Source organism: Ambystoma mexicanum, chromosome 5q (assembly GCF_040938575.1).
Source record: "Ambystoma mexicanum isolate Mex_15411 chromosome 5q, UKY_AmexF1_1, whole genome shotgun sequence".
NCBI classification, from domain to species: domain Eukaryota; kingdom Metazoa; phylum Chordata; class Amphibia; order Caudata; family Ambystomatidae; genus Ambystoma; species Ambystoma mexicanum.
The window spans coordinates 1267602123-1267625383 of NC_090933.1; the positions used below are offsets into that span (position 1 = coordinate 1267602123).

At 46.8% G+C, this 23261-nt stretch overlaps 1 protein-coding gene across 1 annotated transcript in view; it reads left to right on the forward strand.

The window, feature by feature from the left end:
* TONSL (tonsoku like, DNA repair protein) overlaps window positions 1–23261 on the forward strand; it is a 612770-nt gene that overhangs the window by 244848 nt on the left and 344661 nt on the right. Inside the window, exons 13-14 of the mRNA XM_069621801.1 lie at window positions 6980–7069; window positions 9651–9723. Of these exons, the coding sequence (XP_069477902.1) occupies window positions 6980–7069; window positions 9651–9723 (163 nt within the window). The remainder of the gene's footprint in view (window positions 1–6979; window positions 7070–9650; window positions 9724–23261) is intronic.

Below are 23261 nucleotides of genomic sequence, written 5' to 3' on the forward strand. Positions count from 1 at the left end.
TCATGTTTTTTGGTAGGAGAACTCTTGTTTTCGGTTCAATTAAGCCTGTGTGCTCCATCGTTTATCCTTCCGATTAACAGGGACCCGTTTTTCGGCATCTTTCATCGCCCCTCAAGGGCAGAAGGTGTTGAGCGTTTCCTCTTGGAAGCTTCCATAAGTCTTCAGGCCTATACCGCACCGGATAATGCCTGAGGAGAAGGACGGAGCTTCCCTCTTCAAACTCTGCACCAGCTGCGGTTTGCTGAATGTTTTTACGGAAGACCAGCATTCCTAGTGCCTGTATTGTCTATATCCGACGCATAAAGAAGATTGCGAGATCTGCTGTGGCTTCACCAAGCGCACAATGAAGTATCGACACGTCTAGTTGGCGGCGTGGCTCAAGACCAGGGCCAATGCCCTGTGTGATTCACAAGGGTATGCCTCTTCTGGATCCAGCCAACCTGAGTGGGCTTCTAAGTCCTTTGAGGGCGCTCCATCCATGGGGGCCCAACACAAGGCCAAGCACTGCGAGTGCGCTTCCAACGAGGTCGCCGCGCAGGCGGGTCCCGCGACGGTCAGGGCACGTTCATCTTTTCCGTCTGTCTCGATCTCCAGCCACCGATCCTGTCCAAGAGGAAGTCTGCTACCGCGGGGAAGCTGTGGGAGACACCGGAGAGGCCAAGCAGGGCAAAGTGTCTGAACTGCCCGTGAAGGAGAAGGCCAAGCAGGACAAGATGGCCGACCATCCCGTGAAGGCCCAGGTGATCCAGGCCAAATCGCCCTCCTCGATCGAGGTGGTGGTGGCCTCCCTTGCGAAGGCAAACGGGGCGGACCCAGTCCATGGTGCCCTGGTGGCGAACAGAGTGTCTCTCCCTGCCAGGCGAGGGTCTTTGGTCAAGCCGATAGAAAAGACTCCAGAGAAGAGGATGCCAGAGCTTAGCCTGCGACCGACCCCTCAGGACCTGAAGAAGGGGGTAAGGGGTGGAGAAGAACTCCAGGGCACAGACATTTCTTCATCTGAAAAAGGAGGAGATACTTTCCGTCCACACCATCCATGGTGGTGATGATGACGGGACCATTGGGGAGATTCCCGCATGAGGCGGCGTCGACCCCGTCGGCGGGGATGACGACATGGGCGCTGGGTCCAGTGAACCTGTCCCCCAGGTGCCTCCTAGAGACATATTGCAGGATATCCTCTCGACCCTCCACACGCTGGTGTTGGAGATGCAGAGGAGGTTGCCGACAGCACCACCACCGGTGACCTCGTTGACACTGGGGCAGCCACCGGCGAGGAGGAAACATTCTACACCTGTATTCCAATCCTCGCTGCCCCCCCCCCAACCCCCTAGGTGGACGGGGACGAACACTGTGACAACGGATACGGATGACGACGCAGGAATGGGAGATCCTGTATCACCAGCGCCGAGAGCTTCCCCACTAGACGAAGTGGGATCATTTAATTCCATGATTGGCCGAACGACAGAGCTTTTCCAGCTCACCCCGGAGGAGAAGGTTTTCCAACCTGTGAATCACACAGGGCAGTGGCCCTGGTCTTGAGCCACGCCGCCAACTAGACGTGTTGATACTTCATTGTGCGCTTGGTGAAGCCACAGCAGATCTCGCAATCTTCTTTATGCGTCGGATATAGACAACGCCGGGAGGCTAAGAGGAAGACTATCCTGTTGGTACCGCTGCTGGACAATGTCTGGGATGAGGGGCTGGCACTGCTGAGGAACCCCACTTCAACCCCAGCGAAGAGAGACCAGCTTGAAAAGAAGTACTGGGTGCCGGAGTCTGCGCCCAATTGTCTGAGGTCTCAACCGTCGCCGGACTTGGTGGTATTGGCAGCCACCAGGAAGCAGTCGTCGCGTTGGTCGTCTTCATCTGCTCCCCCGGACAACGATGGGAAGAAATTGTATTCCATGGGTAGAAAGGTAATCTACTCTGCGACAACGGCTCAAGGCCACCAACTTTAAGCAGGAGGTCCAAACGAGGGTCCTGGGCATGCCTTTCGACTGAGACAACCTGTTCAGGAAGGCCGTTGATTAATCCCTCCAGGCCATCAAGACCGACACAGAGACAGCCCGTGCCTTGGGCACTCTGAAACAACACCGGCCATCCTTTTGCTCATCAGGAGGAAAGTCTAGCAGGTCTTCAAAGGGTTTCGGTGGGGGCTCATCCTCTTACCACCAACCCTCCCACTGGACGCTCTCGCCCGCGGACACACTCTAGTGTTTCAACGTAAGTGCCCGTGAATATCTCTGGTGGCCCGACAGGAACAACGCATCCCTCAGCTGCTGCTGTAAGTTCGGGCAAAAAGGGTCGATAGAGCTGGTTCCAAAGCGATTCTGGGGCTCTGGAGTTTACATGAGGCACTTTCTCGTAAGAAAGAAGACCGGGGGCTGGAGGCCCCATTCTCAACCTATGACGGCTCAACAAGTACATAAAGTCCCAGAAGATGGTCACGCTGCAGCACGTGCTTGGCCAGCTGGAGGAGGGGGACTTTCTGTCGTCGTTGGATCTAGAGAACGGGTACTTCCACGTCCCCATACACAAAGGACATTGCAAGTTTCTGTGCTTCGTCGTTCAAGAGAAGCATTACCAGTTCAAGGCTCCCCCTTTCCGACTGAAGTCGGCGCCCAGAGTCTTCACCAAGTGCCTGGCTCCGGTGGCGGCCAGTCTACGACTGCAAGGAATCCATGTCTATCCTTACCTGGACGACTGGCTCATCTGGGCCAAGTCAAGGGACATCGCTGTCGATCACACGGCGAAGACAGTCAGTCTGCTGACGGACCTGGGGTTCTCTGTGAATTTTCCAAAGTCCTGCTTGACTCCATCGCAGGAAGCGCTGTTCCTGGGGTCCATGCTCGACACAGTTTCCTGCCTGGCGTCACTGTCAGACAAGAGGATAGCGGCCATCTTAGGCAAGGTGCAACGGCTGTTAGTCCTGAGGGTCGCCACGATAAGGCGCATCAAGTCGCTGCTCGGCATGATGTCGTCATGCATATATCTGATTCGGCTCTGCAGATTGCGGATGCGCCCACTACAGGAATTCCTCGACGCTCTTTGGGTCCAGGGTCCAGGTGTCCGGAGGCTTCCCTGACAAAATCGCGCTCAATGAGGAGTTCTGTCAAGCGATAACATCGCCAGAGACACGGACTTCCAGAGCCCCCAGTACCAGGAGATAGTCACGGCGGACGCTTCCCTGGAAGGATGGGGAGCCGATAACAGATGTCTTCACGCCAGAGGTCTATGGCTGCCAGAAGTGAAGGTGCTACAAATCAACGTTCTGGAACTACGGGCGGTGTTTTGGGCCCTCGGGTCATTTCTGCCGTTCCTCAAGGTCAAAGTGGTGAGGGTCGTTAAAGACAACACCACCACAATGTTTTACATCCGGAAGCAGAGGGGCACCAGATCCCCAGCGCTCTCCGAAGAGGCGTAGGACTTGTGGCACTGGGCCGTCGCCCAAAGGATGTTCCTCATACCATTTCACCTGGCAGGAGTAAAGAACACCATCGCTGACTCTCTCAGCAGGGAGCTGCACTTTTTGCCACGAGTGGGAGCTTCGGCAGGATCAAGTGGACAACCTTTTCCTCAAATGGGGCAGTCCCCAAATCGATCTGTTTAAGACGGCGACAAACACCAAGTGCCAGAGGTTCACCAGTAGGTTCCCCCAGCTGGGGAGCATGGAGGACGCATTCTCATTCCTTTTGGGAAGGCCTGTTTCTGTATGCATTCCCACCGTTGCCGCTGCTACTTCGAGTCATCAGTCAACTCAGAAGGCACTGGTGCAGGATGATCCTTGTCGCACCAGCGTGGCCGTGGCAGATCTTGTACCCAGACCTTCTCAGCATGTCGGCGTCCCCTCCAGTCAATTGGTTGCAGATCTTCTCGCCAGGGAAGGAGGTGCAATCCTACACCACGGCTCAGGATCTCTGAACACGAAAGGCCTGGCTCCTGCAGCATTTAGAGTTTGATGGCTACGATCTTCTGGCGGATTGCAGGGAGTTACTCGCCAAGGCCAGGGCGTTTTCTACTCTGAAGTGCTATGGACACAAATCGACGCAGTTTGCGACTTGGTGCCGGTCGTAGAAGTTCAACCCTCTGAGGGTCACGGCCCCCCAAGTAGTTCCGTATTTACTGTAATTGGCTAAATCGGGGCTGGCGCACGCCTCCATCAAGATAAATCTGGTGGCTATCTCCAGCTACACCAGGTCTCTGTGACGGTCTTCACTGTGGTTGCACCGTCTAGTTAAAGAGTTCATCAAGGGACATTTCCACTCGTTACTGCTGTTGAAGGCTCCGTCCTCGGTGTGGGAACTGAACGTGGTGCTGACTAGGCTCATGCTCAAGTTTCTGTCATGGAAGACCGCTTTCCTCGTGGCCATCACCTTTGCAAGACTAGTAGGTGAGGTCCAAGCTCTGTCCTGCAAGCGGCTTTATTTGACAAGACGAGGGTGGTGCTGAGGACACACCCCTCCTTCATGCCCAAGGTTCCGTCGGAATTTCATCTGAACAAGCCCTTGGTGTTACCTGTATTTTGTTTCCAACGCCTTCGTCGCCTACTGAAAGGACTTTGCACTCGCTGGATGTGGCCCGAGCGCTGACATTTTATGTGGCCCGCGCAAAGAGTTTTGGGAAAACTACTCAGCCTTTTGTGAATTTTGGTTCTGTGAACCATGCGAAGGCCCTATCCAAGGCTTTCATTTCCAGGTGGCTCTCCGGGTGTGCAGGACCGAGAGAGTGACGAGAATCCGACCGTCGATATTTGTTCTTCATCTGGCTGCTTAAAAGGGCGCCAACAACACACAGCTGCATCCAGCCACTAAGAAACCCTTGCCTGGAGTCTTCCCCATTGATCCCTGCTGCAAATTCCTTTCCAGTGTCCTGTCTTCAGTCTTCACGACAGGAAATACATCAACTAGGTTTTTGGCTGCAGATGCTGAAGACGTCCTGCTGCAAACTCTTCTTCTGTGCTGAGGTACTGTGTTTCCTGGGGTATTACTTACCTTAAGCCTTTTGTGTTTTCTGTATAGCTTTGGGGTGTTTCATGTGATTGGGAGTCCTCTCATCTAGTTCACCCAGGCCCACTGCTGGAATCCTCATAGGGTGTCTTCTTTGAAGTCCCTGGACCCCAACTAACTCTAAAGTGAACTACGTACTTGTTTTTAAGAGACTTCCACAGGAACTCTTGACTTTTTATGCAACTAAACCCTGTCTCACCCTGCCTACAGCTAGCACCTAGCCCACTAGTGTCCCTCTTCTGCCTCTGAGAGAACTCATGCAATAAACTAGGGATGGACTGGATAAGAAAAGGATTCTGCCTTGAAAAATATAACCAGTGTTTAAAAGTTACTTACTTGTAACAGAGTTCGTTTGGTAACGGCCCCTCTGAAATGAGCAGTTACAAATGTTTTACTTACTTTGAATGTGTTGTTCCCTACTAAAAAGTATATATAAGGTTATTTTACTCACCTGTGAATCGGTTTCACCCACTTCCCAAATGTAATGCTGTTGACTTCACCTAACTATTGTGTATAAGTTCACCATCTCGGTTTTGCTTACCCTGACCTGCTGTATAGCCGGTCTAGAATAAGTCTACCTTGGGTTTTACCTACCTGGAATAACACTGGGCCTTTTTCAAAGTGTAACATTGGGTTTTGCTTTCCCTGCTCTGCTTTATACAGATTCTAAAACAGTCTTAGATTTATATATACACTTTTAGGTTGCTGGTAGCTCCTTTAAAAAGTATTTAGGTCGTATTCCCCTTGATTTGCTGCTGCACCTCTAAACTTCAAACCTTGGGTTGTGCCTCCCCTGAAATTGCCAAGAGCAGTTTCAGAACAGTCATAGGGTTATTACTTACCTGAATAGCTGTGTGCCATTCTGAATAAGTGTACTGTGGCTTTAGCTGACCTTGCTCTACTTGGTGCAATCCTAAAATAGTGTAAAGAGTTCTTTCTTACCTTAGTTTGTGTTCCACGGATCTAAAAAAAAGCAACTCTAATAGGATTACACCATTAGGTCTCATCTACTCTAACTGAATGTTATCCTGAATGTAGTTGGGGTTTTACTAACCTTGGTCTGCCTTTTGCCATCCTAAAATAAGTTGGAGAGTTATCGCTTACCTTAATTTCTGTTTCACTGATCTGAAAAGCAACTGTAATAGTTTTACATAATTAAGTCTTACCCACCAGGTATAACTAAAGGTTATCATGAATTTAATTATAGGTGTTTACTGTTCCATGAATTTGTGTTCCAATATTCAGAAACGTATCCTGGTAACAGGGTTGGCTTACTAAGTGATTCCTTAACTAAGTGTCACTGCATGACTGATAGGGTCTACTACCCTTGAATTACTGACTGTATTCAAAAGTATATCTAACCTGGCTTGACTCCCCAAGAATAGCTGGTTGCATTCTGAATCTGTTATAGGTTTACCTAACCTTGAACTGCTCACTGCCATTCTTAACAAGGTAATACTTTGGGTTGTATCCCTTAAGTAGTGAGTTGTTTTTTATAATTGTGTTTATAGATCATGTGATAGTACTTATTCCCCCAAGATTCATCTTGGCCTACTTGTATTTAAATAAACCATTTATTTTTATAGTACGTAATGTTTCAGTGTATCTTTGGACCATATGTATGCTACAATTTCTTGGTACCAAGCTACAGCCCTCTTTCCCGCCTAAAATAAGCCTGCCTGCTCTATGTACGCTGCAAAATACTGAGGTGGTAAAGCCGTATACTTTGAGTGGAGATTTGTACTGCCTCAGTTGTAAGATTTTACTAAGCCCTTAGTTGGACTTCAGAATACATTTCCCAACAGGCTTACACAAAGAGAATTGTTTTCTTTGAATTTGTATTTCTCTGCTCTTTGTGAGAATTCAGCGTTCGCTGGTGCGTTTTTAATATTATACTGGTATTGCTGCTTTGATGTTCTCTCATCCTTTTTCTGGATACTGCTTCCACTCATGTGCTGCAATTCTTTTTTGAACAGTGGAATCGGCGGAACGAGAAGGGCGAAACCACCCTGCACCGAGCCTGTATCGAGGGGAACCTGAAGCAGGTCCAGTACGTGGTGGAAAAGGTACGTACTGATAGATTTATTCATCGCAAATGTTCCTGTAGTGTGAATCTAGCTCAGAATCATTAGTATTTGAACAGCATGAAAAAACTGCTATGAGAGAAGAGAAAGGAGCAAATAAAAGCCAATGCTGATCCAGGCAAGAGATTCAAGATCAAAGGTGAATTGCTAACATGCCTGTTCTGACAGTGACAAGTCCAATGAGTAAAATAATGTAAAGTAATTAGCGTTCTTGAATTTATTGACTGGCTGATAAAAGGATTTTCAGAATCCACCATGGGGACAGGTTCTGAGAACTCGCCCTATTGACTAGCCAAACTCTATCTGGGTAGTGTGACTGAGCAGCAAGGCTTAGACTTAAGTGGTGAAGGGTTCAGTTAAGCACACGCAGAGTGCTCTTAATAACACAATTTAGACTGAATGTGTACAAATAGTTATTTATTTAGGCCTTAGACAAACTCTTAGCATTGAAAAAACCCAGGTAAATAACGCATTAAAACATTCATGGGTATACTTCACTTTTAAATACATTTAGGGGTAGATTTCAAGATAGTGTAGTAAAGCAAGTGAATAAAGAAATGGAACCAGGTAAGCAATCAACCAGTTGATAACTAATAGGCTTAAAATAAAGGAGATGGCAAACACCATACAAACGTCCTTCCGTAACTGAAACAGCAGGCGCCTAGTATCTCTAAAGTGACGGGGCCCACCAAATGTCTTTTCAGGAGGCTAGGATTCTAATACACGAAGTTGAACAAGTGTGGCATAGCCAGCAGGTATTTTGTAAGTCCCTCAATGTTCAATACAGAAGAAGAGGAAAGTATAGAACGGACCCTCTCCCAATCGAATCACCTTGGGGAGAGACCAAGGGGGAGGATTCCACTGTTCAAGGCAAGGTAGCGCTAGGGCTAGAACTTTACACCCATAGAACCTTATGGGGACAGGATGGGACTAAACAGTGTGTTTACTCCACCCGTTCTCGGATTCACTCAGGGACCACCGTAGGAGTTCCCGAAATCACCTGGCCTTCTGGATTTGTGCCTTGGTTACGTTGGAGGAAGTAAGTCGACCCCTGAGATTGCTTGAGGCATGGTGCTCTAAAGTTGTCAATTCCAAAAGATGTACTTTAGAGATAAGAAGTGGTGCCCTTGCTGGTAAGGGATTGTGGGTCAATGATGATCCTTGTGCCCCTACCGCAGCTGCGATGACAGCCTGCGATAAAAGTTCACAGAAATTCATGTAAACGGTACGCTGCCAACAGCCTGAAAAGAGGGACTTGTCACAGTAACCAAAAGGTTACTGAAGAAGTTAGAAAAGGAATTCATTGGATCCCCCCAGCACTCCACAGAAGGTGAGGTGTTCTGATCTCACAAAGGAAAGTACAGGTAGGAAAAAAAGGTATCCCCTGCCTTCGTAACAGGGTGTTAACCAAGAGAAAATAAGGAATTATTACAGTGGAAGCTCTCGGAGTTTCCAGTAACACTGAACAGAAAGTGCTGTGTGCCTCTTAAACAAAATGTAGATGCCAAAATAGTTGGAGGAAAGCATGACTCTAAAAAGAGATACCAAAAAGAGTTTCCATGAACAAAGTAAAAGAATGAGTGTGTGTGGAAAAAGGTTCCCACTCATTCTGGAAATTCAGAGAAAAATCCAAAAGACCAGCAGAAAGTGCTGGGGCACTCACTAAGTGGGGAGAATTTCTGTCAAAAAAGAAAATCTACTCTAACAGTTTATAGGCCTTATCGAGTGTTATGAGCCGGTAAACCACGTTGAGCAACCTCTCTGTGCTCTGGTGTTTAACTCTGTTTTAATGACCAATAATGCCTGACATGGCCTTCGGGAAGCTTCTGTGAAGCTTAATCATAACATTGGAATGTTGGTGTGACCGTTATAATAATTGGTTTGCAAAAGGCCTTGAACACGGTTGAAAAGCTGAAGTTTGTCTTCGAACTTTCCACTTGGGTGATCATTGTTTCTGTTGGCCAACATTCCACCACGACAATGCTCACTGTACGGTCATGAGCAACTTCAATTATCTTAGTTTGTTTTTAACCTGTTTTTGTGATTTAGCAATATTAGAATGGCACTGCAGCCCTGGCGGAGGGAGATGTCTGCAGCGGGTGTTAACGTCCCTTACCCTTGTGACACTGCCTCGTCTTCACCTCCGGCCCATTACTCTAGTGTGGGTCGGTAACATCCGTAACAGCCCCCTCCCTATCCCTGGAGTGTTTGTGTGAGCCACTGTCTAGTGTGAAAGGGATTGGATATCTTTCAGGTGTAAAAATATGGACCTGACTTCTCTGCTTGTGGGATTAAGCACAAACTGAGAAGACAGTGACCCTTCATTCTCCTCTAGGGAGCACCTTCTCCTTTGCATGTGAGTGAGTTGGCATTATTCGATTGCAAGCAGAGGGCACATTTTCCTTTGGCTGGGTGTATGCATCATTCACTTGCATAAATTAGATGTCTCCTGCCGGTAAGCTTGTTCATAATGTGCTCGCGAGGACCAGAAGCAGCGTTTTCTTCTGGACCTCATTCATATGATACTGTGGTTCTGCATAACCTATTTGTTTTATCTCACCAGGGTCATCCAATGAATCCTAGAGATTACTGTGGATGGACACCACTACACGAGGCCTGCAACCATGGGCATCTAGGTGAGAGCTGCTGTTGGCACCAGTCTTTCTGTTCAAATGTTTGTGATTGGGGAGTTTGTCGAGGGATTGTTTCAATTGCAATAGGTTGTATAAGGGAACATGCTGGCCAAAGTCTACCTGCTGAAAGTCTGTGATCTTCTCTCTCAAAAGCAAAGTTACTTTTACAGATGATTAATGGATGGTTGTGTGGTTGCCAATGTGACTTTGAAAGGGTGGCAGTTTTGGTGGGCATTTAACTGGGCCAGACTGGAAATCACTTGGTAGGATTTCCTGCAATCGGACTCCCTCCATGATGCGTAGTGGAACCTCACAGTGACCATTCATGAAGAGCACCACAGAACATAAAGACACAAAGAATCAATTGAACTGATTTGTTAAAGAGAAATTTGGGCAGGCCTATAACTTAAAAAACAATGCCTGCAGATCCTTACCATTGATGGGGTTGGGCTATCTCTCAGCCCTATTCTTGAATAAAAGGAGGGCTCCTGCTGCTATTCAACAGATCATTGTTCGAACCAAGACCTCTACGAACGAAGAGCAGCCTGCTGACAACTCAAGGATTGACTCCAATGATTAGCTTGGTGAAGCCCCGCTCATCTGCCTGATTTCAGAAGACCCTTGTTGGTGCTTCGACCCTAGGACCGGCGGGAACAACCAGTCTCGCAGCCCTGCTCATAGATCTACACCTTGAAAGCCTTCGGAAGTGTCTCTCGACCACTCAGTGGACTGACCAGCTACCTTTTGGGCTACCACGCTGCAGCTGTCGCCATTCCAAGCGGAGCCTTGGGACTCCCCAGATCTTCAGCTTTTGGCATAGGTCGCCTGTCCTTGCAATCACAGCCGACTCAATACCTGGGAAACTGAGGCTATTTCTGTGTTCACTGTTGGAAGATCAACTTTTGCCGTCCGTGGTGACCTCCGCTGGAAGAATAATTCTGCAATTCCATGAGGTGTTCTTAAGGGTCTGCATCTTTTCTTTTTTTGCGGTCTTGTTCCAGAAGTTGCTTGGAGCCTTCTGGTGATAACTACAACCATCTTCCGACATGAAAAGTGGCCTCTGCACCTGCAGCCCTTTGGCTCCCCTCACCCGAGCCAAGGACAGAAGATTCGAGACACAGCAAATTCCAGAAAGCCTGCAGTGTCATCTGGAAGAATTGGAGTCGGGGGGGGGGGGGGGACAAGTTGTCATACATGTTTCTGTCACTCCCTGTTTCGCATAGGGTAACATTGGGTGTAGAGCCCTCGTCCCTAAACTCACTCTGGTCATCGGAACTGCGTCAAGGACCCTGTTCGAAGACTTACCCTTGTAACAGCATAGAGTTGGGTACTTGCCTGTCTTGAAGTAACTACTTACCTTACTATGAAGAACTTTTCAACCATCAACACAGCCCACTGTATCAGTTCTGATATACCTTCCATGGAGTAACTTTGTGGAACTTGTGACTTCTCAGGGCTGGACTTCATAAGACAGGGGAAACTGGGCTGTTTTTTTTTTTTTTTTTTTTTATTGCGTTTCATTATTTATCTGATGGCTACTGGTATGTAATATCTCTAAAGGTGAATGTATATATGTGATACATGGTTTTGGGTTACAATACTTGCCTGCAAATTATATGCTTGGTGTGATTAAAAAGGCTTAATATGTAAAGGCTTAGTATGTAATTCTAAGTTTATGTAATTACTGATTAACTGGAATTACTGGTGTTTCTCTGTGTGGACTTGTTTTAGCCCTAGACCACACTCTCACTTTTCCTGAGACTGCCTTGACTGCTCTTCCACTCTACGTTGACTGGGGTTTGGCTAATGCTAGGTAGATTTTCCTGTTTGAGTGAAATTCTTTGTGAGTCCACTAGCATTTTTGTTGAGACTATTAGATTTTTGGACTGATTCTCCTGAGTGGGAAACTTTTTCCACACCCACTCATACTCTGACCCTTTTATCTCTTTTTGATACTTTTTAATGGAGTTATGGTTTCCTTAATCTTTTCTGGCATCTACATGTTGTTATTTCAGCACACAGCACTTTCTGAGCATTGTTGTGGGGAGCTCCTTGAGCTTCCCCCTTTTTTAACCTGTGTTAACACATGTTAACGGGGCAGGGGGACACTTTCTCCCCATCTAGATTTAATTTTTGCAAGATCAGCACACCCCACCTTAAGTGGAGTCCCTAGTGGAAACATTATCTCCTCTTTGCAGTAACTTTTAGTTCCCCTTACAGGCTGGTGGCAGTGTACCTTTTTGTACTACTGTTTGTGGACTTTTGTCAAGGGCTGCCTTTGCAGCTGCGGTAAGGGATACAAGGGTCACCATTTGCCTAAAATGGTGGCTTTACTTTTTTAAGCCCTGTTCTTGATGACTTGGTCTTTCATGAACCGCCTTCTACCTGCCTGGGTGAGGGAGGTCTTGATGGGTCTTTTGAGTTTGGCAGGCTTCCCTTGGAAAGCCAGCTAAGGCTCTCTGAGTGCCTGAAAGGACAGGAAGTGGGAGAGGAGACCGAAACTCTATTGGTCTTTGTCCTGCAGTGTCCATGCCTGGAATCAGTTTGTGATGGGAGGCTGTCTGTCCCTACTGGACAGTCACCCCCCAAGTTTGAAAGAATGCATGTGTAGTGGCCTCAGCCAGTTTTCCTGCATAAAAGAATAGGGTTTACCATTGGAACTGAAGATCCGAAGAAGGGCGTCCGCAACCACTTTCAGCGACCGCCAGCAGCCGTCTTAGTTGTTCGGTATGTTTTTCTAAAGTCCAACTGGGGTTAGACTTTATAAGACTTATCTCTTGGTTTTAGGGCCCCAACCTCTTATATAGGCCTGTATTACGCAAGTTCATAGAGTGCCAGAGCAGCCAGGCTTATCTTAGGAGGAGGAATTTGAGCTTTTGATCCAAGGAAACACTCACTTTAAGTTATAGCAAAAATGATAATTTATTTTATGTATACACAAGGCAAACAAGCAATACTAAAAATGTGTTAACTGCTAATAACATTCAATATCCAATTGGATAATATTGGAAAAGGAAACTAAGGCAGGTGAGTACAATTTCTTGTACTTTTCCAAACCACACACCGTGACTTCAGTAAGGTTAGTAAAAACACTTATATATATCACCTTTGCAATATTCAGTTTAAGGGAAAGTAAAGGTTAGAAAGAACACAGCTTGCAACTGGTAAGTAACACGGTAACACTATCCAAGAATGGTTTAGGCAGTCTGTTTCTTAACTAGAAATTAGTTCACAGTTTTGGGGAACCAGCAATGCCACCGTCAAATGGACAGCACAAGTTCTCTAACCAGTCAGTTGTTCTTTTAAAAAGCACAGGAGCTCAAGGGGAGCCTTCGTGTAGGAGCACAGGCTGCAAGACCTGGACAATGGACTTGTGCTCAACTCCCAAACATTGAAAACACCACTCCAAAAGCAAAGAAGCACTGGAAATGGTCTAAGGTAAGTGTAACCCAAGCCCCACAGGACAAGGAGGGTTAAATTGAAGATGCAGCTGGACGCCGTCCCAATGCAGCGTTGCAGACCCAGTTTCCTGCTCTTTAGTCGTGGGGACGAAAGGGGGGGACTTTGGATGGGCTTCTGCACCAGCAGAAGATTCAGCTCACTCCTGGTTTGTGGTTTTGGCACCTTTTTCTTAGCACCAACAGGGAAAGATTATAGTTGGTCGGAATCTCCTCTGTTTCTCAGTACTGGTGAGGGAACTTTTGGAAGAGAATTCCTTTTTTTACGGAGGTCCACAAGGATGCCTGCGAAGTTTCAGCGAGATTTGTTTGTTGCAAGTCAGTGCACTCCAGTATGTTTGAGGCACCCTGGGAATTGGGTTTCTGCAGCTCAGGAAGGTCGCAGGACGTCGAGGGATGGCTCAAATTTAGGGTGGCCTTGAGTCTGATGATGCACACCATCCCAAAAGAGGAAGTCGTCCTTGGCGGAGCATCCCTGCCAAGTTGAAAACTGGAGTCAGGACAGCAGCAGGGTTTTACCAGTACTTCTGCGGTTATGGAAGGTGCTGCAGGCGTCTCTGCTCATCTTCTAATTTGAATTTCCAGTTACAGTGGGTAAACTCTGCCTGTGGTCCAAATATCCTTGCCTTTTATGCTGGAACCCTTTGGAGCTGTCAATCAACAGAGGGGTGGCTGTCCTATAGGACAGTCAGCCGCCCAGTTCAAACTGGTTCCAACCAAGTACACCAACAACGTCCAGAGTGGTTTTGGGGACCCTCCCTCACTTCCTGCCTTCCCAGACACACTGGAGCCATGGCTGGCTTCACAAAAGAAGCCCACCAAAAACAAAGCTCAAAATGGACCCACCCCCACCTGGAATGGTAGAAGAAGAGCCAAGAAGGAACCTGAAAACGAACAATGGTGAGAAAACAAGACCCGGGCTATTTTGAGAAAATGTTCACCCAAGGCTGCTGTACGTCAGCAGAGGATCCAGCCTGCGAGTAACCTGCACACAAATGGTAGAAAAAGATATCCACTGCCACCAGCCATTTAAGTTTGTTAGTTACTGTAACTAGAAAGTTACAGGAGCAGTGGTAAAGGAGTTACAATGTAACCAATGCACTCCACATAAGGTAGTGTGGGCTGATCCCAAAAAAGAAAAGTTAAGTATGATATAAGCTACCTTACTACTCCTGAGAACATTTGTTCTCATGAGAAAGTAAAATAAAAAGGGAAGTCCAAGGGACTCGCCAGCAACGCTGCACATAGGGTGCTGTGTGCTGCGTGCTGCAAACACAACAGATGCCTGTATTGAAATGCATGGAGGAAAGTATTACTTCATTAAAGTAAAAAGAAACACCAAAGCAGTGAAATAAGATTCCCAGTTAGAGCAAAAGAATGAGTGAGTGGGGAAACAGTTCCACTCACTCAGGAGAATAGGTCCAGTAAAGAGTGCTGGGGGTTTCTCAGGTTGAGGTGAATTGACACAGAAACTGAAAACTCTCCCTAGCATTAGTAACCGCTGCTGTTCCAACCTCAGGTTCTGTGGAACAGGGAACCCCGAAACTGACGACTTCCTCCCTTGGACTGGTGGGTATAACCAGTCCCAAGACTAACAGCATGTTGAGTCCTCCCTGGAACAGCTGCGCCCTCCACAGACTGCAATTCACCAAAACCAGGGGTCCTATGCCATTTTGAAGTGCAACGTCGTTCGAAGCATTATTTCATCTGAAATTTTGCAGGCATCCTGCTGGAACTCCAGAGGCTGGATCCCGCTCCTGAAAGTCCCCTCAGTCAAGACGAGGACGGAGAACCGGAGCAAAATCTACCGCATGACAACCGTCCTTCAACCGAGCCTTAAAGGCACCAACGAGCCAGTGTTGCGAAGATCTTCTGCTGGGCGTTCAACTGCACGACAGCAACCACCAAATCCATTGCAAGTTCTTTTCTTCTGTCGCCAAGACCAGGAATCCTGAACCGCGGCCTGCTGTCGCCTCTCCTTGAGGACTGCCCTGCTGCACCAGCTTCTTATAGGCTGTACTGTACCTTGCAAGCTAATAATTACCTCGGGCCTGCTTTGTTAGTCCTGTCCTTCAGAGCATTGTAGTTAAGCTGCTACTTACACCCCCTCCCAGGCCTACATTGACCTACATTGGGGTGGACTTTTGTGCTGCTTATCTGCAGAAACCTAACTGATACTCACCTGTGAACTTGAAGAAATCTTCAGAGACTGTGCCTTGTCTACTGCTTACCTGCTTCTCTTTCTTCAGCCCTTGGTCACTGGACCACTAGTGCCACCCTTCACTGTGAGACTCGCCTAGAATAGGGTTGGACTTCCTAAAATTGGTTAAGCGGGAGTTAATTAAAGTTATACAAGTTGGTCTAAAGTTTGCATACTTGTTTCAGAAGTTTCTGCTACTTTTGTGTTACCTTACAAATGTTCTAAGTACTTTTTATCCTTTCTCTCCAGTGGTGGACTCTGCCTCTCGTTCTAGATTTCCCATTCATTCTCAGGCTATGCTGTCAATCACACAGCAGGGTGGCTGTCCAGGACAGACAGCCAGCCGGCCAATCGGGACTGGTTTCACTTAAGTACACCTAGATACAAAGGACAGGGACGTTTTGGGAACCTCCCCTTACTTCCTATCTTTCCAGACACACTGAAGCCCACCAAAGGCTATAAAAAAGGGCTCAAAACTGTTTCAACTAACGGAGTAAAAGCAAAGAAGGAACTAACAAACAGAACATGGTGAAAAAAAGAAGACGGGGGCCATTTTGTGAAAATGGTCACTCGTGGGTGCTGTACTGCAGCTGAGGGTTCAGCCTTTGGTAAAAATGCACACTGGTAGTAAAAAGTAAACCACTTCCACTAGCCATTTTAATGTATGTTATTGTAACAGAAAATGTCACATGAGAAGTGGGAGAGGGAATTACTAAGTAACCCCCCAGAACCTCACATAGGGTGGTGTGTGCTGCTCCCACAAAGAGAAAGGTAAGGATCATCTTATTCCTGGGAGTGGCAGTTCACCCAAGAAAATGTAATTAAACATTAAGAGACATCCAGGGGACTTCTTAGTGGCACTGTACCTATGGTGCTGTGTCACCATGTAAAAAGCAGATGCCTATGGAGTTTGTCACACTCCATAGAAAAGTGAAACACAAAAATCCCAGTCAGGAAAAATACATGAGGGAGAAAAAGATCCCACTCACTCAGGAGGAACAAATCACAAACCCTAAGTCCAGCAAAAGAGCTGGGAGTCTCTAAGGTTGAAGGGAATTGGCACAGAAATTCAAATTCTCCCTAAAATCCTCCTGCGCCATGATATCTTCTAATGCTTCCCTGAATTTGAAAAGATCTGTGGTGGTCCATAGGTGTATCCAATACAGCACAGGTTTATGAATGTCATCAGTAATTTATCGAACATTGGTGTCCAAATGAACTAAAATGTTCGGGCTACTTGTTGGAGAAGTTCTTTGGGAAATGTATTTTCTGTGATGGCCATATTTGGCGCCTTAACATGCCGCCATATATCAGCCCCATAGGTTGTGGCAGCTCTAGCTTGTGCTTTCGATAACTCTGTGGACGGTTTTTCAACACCACTACCGGGTCTGTAATCAAAACGTAATATAGCTCCACCATTGATTTCCATCACTCTCTATTTGCTTTTATTGATTGGCTTGTAAACCTGATACCCAACTAGTCGTAGGCCGTGACTTGCTCCAGTTTTTTCAATCCATACATCTAGTCTGATATTTTTAGTGCATCTAGAGCAAAGCATCATAGCCTTTGTTTTGCCGATGTTTATTTCCACACCCATTTCCTTGCATTTATCATAAAAAATAGTCCCTTACTTCTTAAGACCAGACGGTGTTGTTGCAAGCAAAACTGCCTTGTCGGCAAAGAAAAATCTTATCTAGGCCTAGTCTGTGGGATTGGGCCGTGTGTTAGTTAATGCCCCAATAATGTAATTTACATATATAGAAAACGGCGTTGGTGCTAGCACACCGCCCTGTCTGGCGCCTTTCACTACGTTAAAAGGTTTAGTTGTTTCCCCCGCCACGCCCCAGTGGACCACTGCTTGATTATTTCGATTCACTGTCTCTATGGTCCCCAGCAGATACTTGCCTTAGGAACCCTGTTCAATGCTGTCTTTACATCAATAAGGATTGCACACAGGCAAGCTTTCCTCAGAGTGACATATTTCTATATAATGAGGGATAACCTGAACCCTTGGTTCACTGTATCCCTTCTAACGGTAATGTCCTCCTAGGACGTTTGGGATATGTATAGGGCCTGTGCGTAGCTCCTCACCAAGGTAAAACCAGTTCCTTGTACACAAACGGGGCTACTGGCCAGAGCCTGCAAAGAGAATACCGTTGAAGAAATTGGTCACACACTTGTATTCTGAAGATGGCAAATGGAGGGGACTTATTAATTGGCCTGCAAGTCAAGGAAGGAACCCATCATAGCAACCACAGCAATCCCAGCTGACTAACCTAAACCCGCCTTCCAGGCGCAGTGTCTATATACACTGTTTGTCTCATGACCATCAAGAACCCAAAAAACCTTGTCCTATGCCTTCTGGCATGTTGGTCCCACCTTTGCGAGGACAAATGACCACACGTTCACATGTTTGTGTCCGTCTCCTTTTTTAGAAAAGTATGACGTAGTTCCGGTCTAACATAGCCTATAGGGGGTGGAGATAACTTCCCGGAATGTCCTTTCAGGTCTGCCGAATCAGCTGAGTGGCATCCGTCTACAACCCTCATGACTGCTACTAGCATCCTATAGCAGTCCATTGTCCACACTGGTTCAGACTGGCCGGATCCGTTGGACATGAGCCCACGTCCTTGATCCAGTACACCTGGAGGGGAAAGAGCATGGCTATCCATTGCAATCACACATGCGTTAAATGTCCATCATTGCCTTCATCCAAGAGGAGAATGGGGGCCTAATAAAGGTCAGCTAAAAGTAAAACACTAGGCATGTACTGGTCATAATGGTATGGAAAGAAGTACTCCGAGCTGAAGTTCATATGGCAGGTTCCCAATCACTTCTGCAGAAGATACCCATCCCATCATTTTCTTGTTACTAACGTTCATGCCTTTATTTAATTATTCAATGGATGGACCCCCGGTCCCACAATGTCCACATTTGACCATTTAGTATCCCTGCTAGGAAGAAAAGCAACCATAGTAACAGTGAAACAGAGAACAAAGATTGGGCTTAACCGGGAATCGCTGCCTTTTTGAGCACTGTAGTGATGAAAAGGCTGCAGTGTGACTTTCAAAATAAAAGCTGCATAAGAGTGCTGCCAAAAGGTGTAAAGTAAAGGTGCCAGAGCCACTGGTCTGTCCGTTGTTCACGAAGTGGGAAAATGCCCACACACCCTAAAGGAAGGGACAGTTGGTCTCGCTCCACAGCTCTCCATACAAAAAGGTGTTAGTGCTACACCATTGACTTAAATTGGGGACAGTATCCTTCTGTACTAGTAGCATTGAGAAGTCTTCTGTCCCCCAAAAAACGAAATGAGTTAAACAGAAAAATGAAGTTAAAAAGGACCTCACTCCCAAAAGACAGGACAGAGTCACTCAAAAGAGCAAATATATTGGGGGTGCCATTGAAGTAGGTGGAAAAGCTGAAAATATAGCAATCTTCTCAAACAGCCTTTTATCCAACCTCTTCTAATGTGCATGGACTTCCATCTTCAACTTTGCTCCTGTGTGGAGACAGGAAGGAGAATAATGGGTTCACAACTCAGTATTGTGACTACTGTGGTCCCTGGCAATTGCCAGTCTGTGTGAATCAGTTAGTGTTTGTGCTGCAAGCAGCTGCCTCCACTCCCTGACTCTGCCTGCTCTTCCAAAGGATTTGTCCTTGCGAGGTACAAAATGGATGCTTCCCAGTCACAACTCCTAGTCTCAACTCTGGGCTCCAGACTCTTTAGTTTCAAACGTAACCTGAAAACCTTTCTTTTTGAATAAAATGTCCCCTCTGCCTCGACCTCATTTTCTCAGGTTTTCTTCCTAGGCTTTTTCTGCATTACATTTTTTATGTTTGTGTCAGCGCTCTTATGCCTCAGGGCCTCTGTTCTAGAGCTCTAGAAATAAAATAAATAAATAGAGGTCCACGCTTCCGGTAGCAGGAATCCTAAAGTTCTAAGGCTTGGTGGAAATCTACAGTAAATCCTAGAAAAATGCAGCTGTCTAGGTAAATACCTTCGAGTGCCACTTAGAGGAGTTACAAAAGTTGAAGAAAGTGTCCTTTCGGAAATGGGTCAAAGTCTGTAAGCTGACCTGCGATTATCGTGAAAAATCAGATAAGTCCCAGTTCCTTCCCACAGGTACCCTGAAGAAAAGAATCGACCCCAGAGGCTGGGAAACCAGTGGAGACATGGAAGAAGAGATCCAGTGGTGGGCTGAGACCCTACAACCCCAGCAGCAGAGCAGCACGATGGGAACATGCGGTAGAAGGGGAACCGCGCAGGTCGATGACCACGGGATGTGATTACCTTGGATAACCTGCCAGCCCAGCGTCCCACAGGTCTGTACTGTGTGTTGGTTACTGAAAACACTGTTGGAGGAAAGCAGAGCAACCTGGTAAGTAAATGCTTCTTTTATCCTTTTTAGGGTGAACTGAAGGATTTGGCCACTCAGGGCCTTGAACCTTGAGCCTCTGACGGCCCAAAAAAACTGTCCTTTACAGGCATGGAACCCACCATCCAGAAGTGGAATCAGCGGCAGAGTGGGCTCCAGAAGGACAGAAGAATCTGCACACGGGAGACCCTGGTGGCTCAGCAGGCAGACATGGATGGCCCACCACCAAAAACAGCCCTGCCCCAGGATAATGGTGGTGGCTAATTAGGATGGCCGAGAGAAGCCGATTTGGCAGAATGCTGGGGTCCCAATACTTTTCCAGGCAGCAGTAGCTTCCAAAACCAAGATGGGAGAGTCTGGTGGTAAACTGCAGTAAAACAATCCACAAAACGGTTACGGGATGGAAGGCCTGGCCTAAGGAGAGGAGGACGGCCAGCAACAGAATAATGAAGGCCCAAAAATGATGTCTAGCACTTGAAAATGTAAACCGGAGCACAGGCAAGAGCCACCCATTCTACCTGTAGTCCGTTTTATTTGGCTCCAAGATTGTTCAGCAGGTAAGCCAATCTACTCACCTTGTACAAATCTGACCGAACGGTGTGGAAACAGGGTTTCCCCAAATGTCACTCGTTCAGCTAATCCAGAATTGGGCTGCAAGACTTCTCTTTGGCCTTAAGCCCAGGGACCGCATCTCGCCTGCCCTAAAAACTCTCCACTGGCTCCCGGTTGTGGCACGGATTAAATTAAAACCCCTTTGCTTCATTCACAAGGTTGTCTGGGGCCTGGGACCACACTATCTGTAACTCTCTCTTAATATAATGCTCTCCCTCCTCTAGACCTCTGCAGTCCTCTGGCACCAACTCTCTATGTGTAAAGCACTTTGCTAAACAGAGGACCGGAGGTCTATCACTTTCTTCAAGTGTCTCCCTCTTATGGCACAGCCTCCCCCTCCCTCTTCGTCTTGAGCACAACCTCCTCAGGTTCCAGAAACTCCTCAAGACCTTCCTCTTCACCTCCGCCTTCCCTTTGTCTCTCCTCTGTTAATCTCAGTCGCTGTTATTGATGGCCAGGGCCCTTCTGTATCCTTCAGAGACCTGGCCTCCTACACCCAATCACCCCAGCCTCTGCCTACCGCGCAGTACCTGCCTTGGCACCCTCCCCCCTCACTTCTGTAGGCTTGCATCTTCCACCCAATAGCACTTACCATACTATGCACTTCATTTACTGCTCACCCACAAGCACAGACATTCCAGTACTTACACACATCCCCCCCATTCTTCTCGCTGCACTTGCATGTTCTGAATACTTACAAGGCATAGTAGGTCCGTCTTTATCTTCCACCGTATTCATTGAGTTTTTTTCTATCACATGTTCCCTCACTGTTGCCCTGTGGGCGCTTTGAAACAGAATTGACTTGCTGTATAAACACCTAACAACAATTGCACAATACATAAATTAATACATATTCACAGGGGTTGGCTTTATCACTCCCATTAGGGGTAAAGAAAGCTTTTGGGGGGCTGCCAATCAGGTTGGCCTCATACATCACCAAAGCCACCCACTCAGGAAGTGTAATGGCCTACCCAGGGCCAGTAGCTGCTTTAAACTAGTTCACACTGCTTCATTAACTGCTGTATTGGGCTTGCACAGAGCCTACAGAGGGGTGTGGGGGCATTTTCAGCCTGCTTTGTGGTTTCCCTAAACAAAGGAATCCACTAAAATGAAATGGCTGAGTGTAGGACTAAAACATGTTTTATCTGTTAAACTGGATTTCTCAAATCTGGCATGGTGGACACCCTAGCTATAGTGAACAGGGGAACTCTTAGCCAAAAGAGGTTAGCCAAACCGAATCAAGGTAAGCGTGGAGCGTGCTCAAGGATTAGTCTCAAGAGAGCTGAGTGGGGTCAGGGGTCCAGAATGACTCCACACAGTGAAATTTACAATACTTCTGTCTCTAATAAGACCAAAACCCACACTCCCTCTTCTAAAAACACTAAGGGAATTAAAACCAGCCTTAAGAATGTAAAAGGAATGGAAAAACCTAATTTCCTTAAAATGAACTACGTGTCCCAGAGTCCATAGGGAGTGACAAAGAAGAGGGTTGGGGGTTGGGGAGACATGTGGAAGTAAAGGACAATTAACATTAAGGGCCTGCACCTGAATTCAATTTCCCCACCTGAGAGGCATAAAATGATGCAGCAGGAAGGAGCAGAAGGAAGAAGCTGGAAGGCTAGTAGTAGTAGCAGAAGAAGAAGAGCACAAGGCTTGCAGTTCACGAGTAAGTGTGATTACTGGCACGGCAGGATGAGAGAAGATCAGATTTATCCTGCAGGTTCTGAGTTGGTCCTGTGCTCACAAACCCTGTCCGGCCGTGGCTGCACTGAGAGGAACGTGCTGAGGTTAAATGTCTTCCCAGGTGCGCCTAGTAGCTGAGAAGATGCTGCAACCCGACCCCCCTGTGCAGAAGCAAGCTGAGGGACTTCAAAGAGAAACTTGGTAGAGGCGGAACCTTAGACACCCATGCTGCAGAGGGGTGTGCGTCCCAAGAGTGCCTGAAGTAGTAATAGCAGGAATAAAGGTCAGGTAGTAGAAGCCGCCTGCAGTGTTTTGGAGCCGGTGAGTAAAGCTCTGTACTGTAATTCACTGAAAACGTCTTGCCAGTTATTGTGACCAGCTCAATTAGAACTTGTGTAGAAGAAGAGTGAGTATACGTTGTTTATTGCAGTGAGAAGTCTTAACAATAAATATCGCGCACATTTTTAAAGCAATTCAAAGTGCTTGTCTACACAAAAAGCTTTCAGTTTTCCTTTGTTGAACTTACTTTACCAAAGTGGTTTTGTGTCTCCAATTAAGAGGGAGAAAGCTGTTCACAATCACTCAGAAAGTAGAGGCTAACTTTCACAAATTGTTACAAGAACAATTCCATCAAAGAAAGGTTGCGTTTGGATGTTTGTGATTCCCGACTGTTAGGTAAGGTTTTCATAACAATGATAAATCTTCCTGACCTGTGTCAACACCAGAACCTTTTGCTTTACTGGTGGATTATTTTTCCCACTCTTTTTATGGGTGGCATTTTTAAGACTCTCCATAGCGTCTTTTTATTGTTATCCTCTTTGACAACATTTGGCACATACTGCCTATTGTTGCTTGGTTGCCCTTGGGGCTACCCTTTTAACTTTACCTCGCTAACTTTGTGAGAACTAGAGTTCCCAAGGGTAGAAAGGCTCTTTGAATCCCTTTTACATTTTATTAGGTGAGACTAGTGTTGGGCAAGATTGTATGCAGTAACCCTGTGGGAGACTACACCAGCCTTGTCCTCTCGGCAATAGGTAACCCAACCTTTGGTATAAGCCTGTACTGCACAAGTTGGTAGAGTGACTGAGCATCCAGGCGTATATCAAGAGGGGTCAATGTGAGCTATCAGATTTTAACATAGAGATTCACAGTGACGGGTATTCAATAACACTTACACTCAAGGTTTCTTGATAAAATAATTATTTATAATTT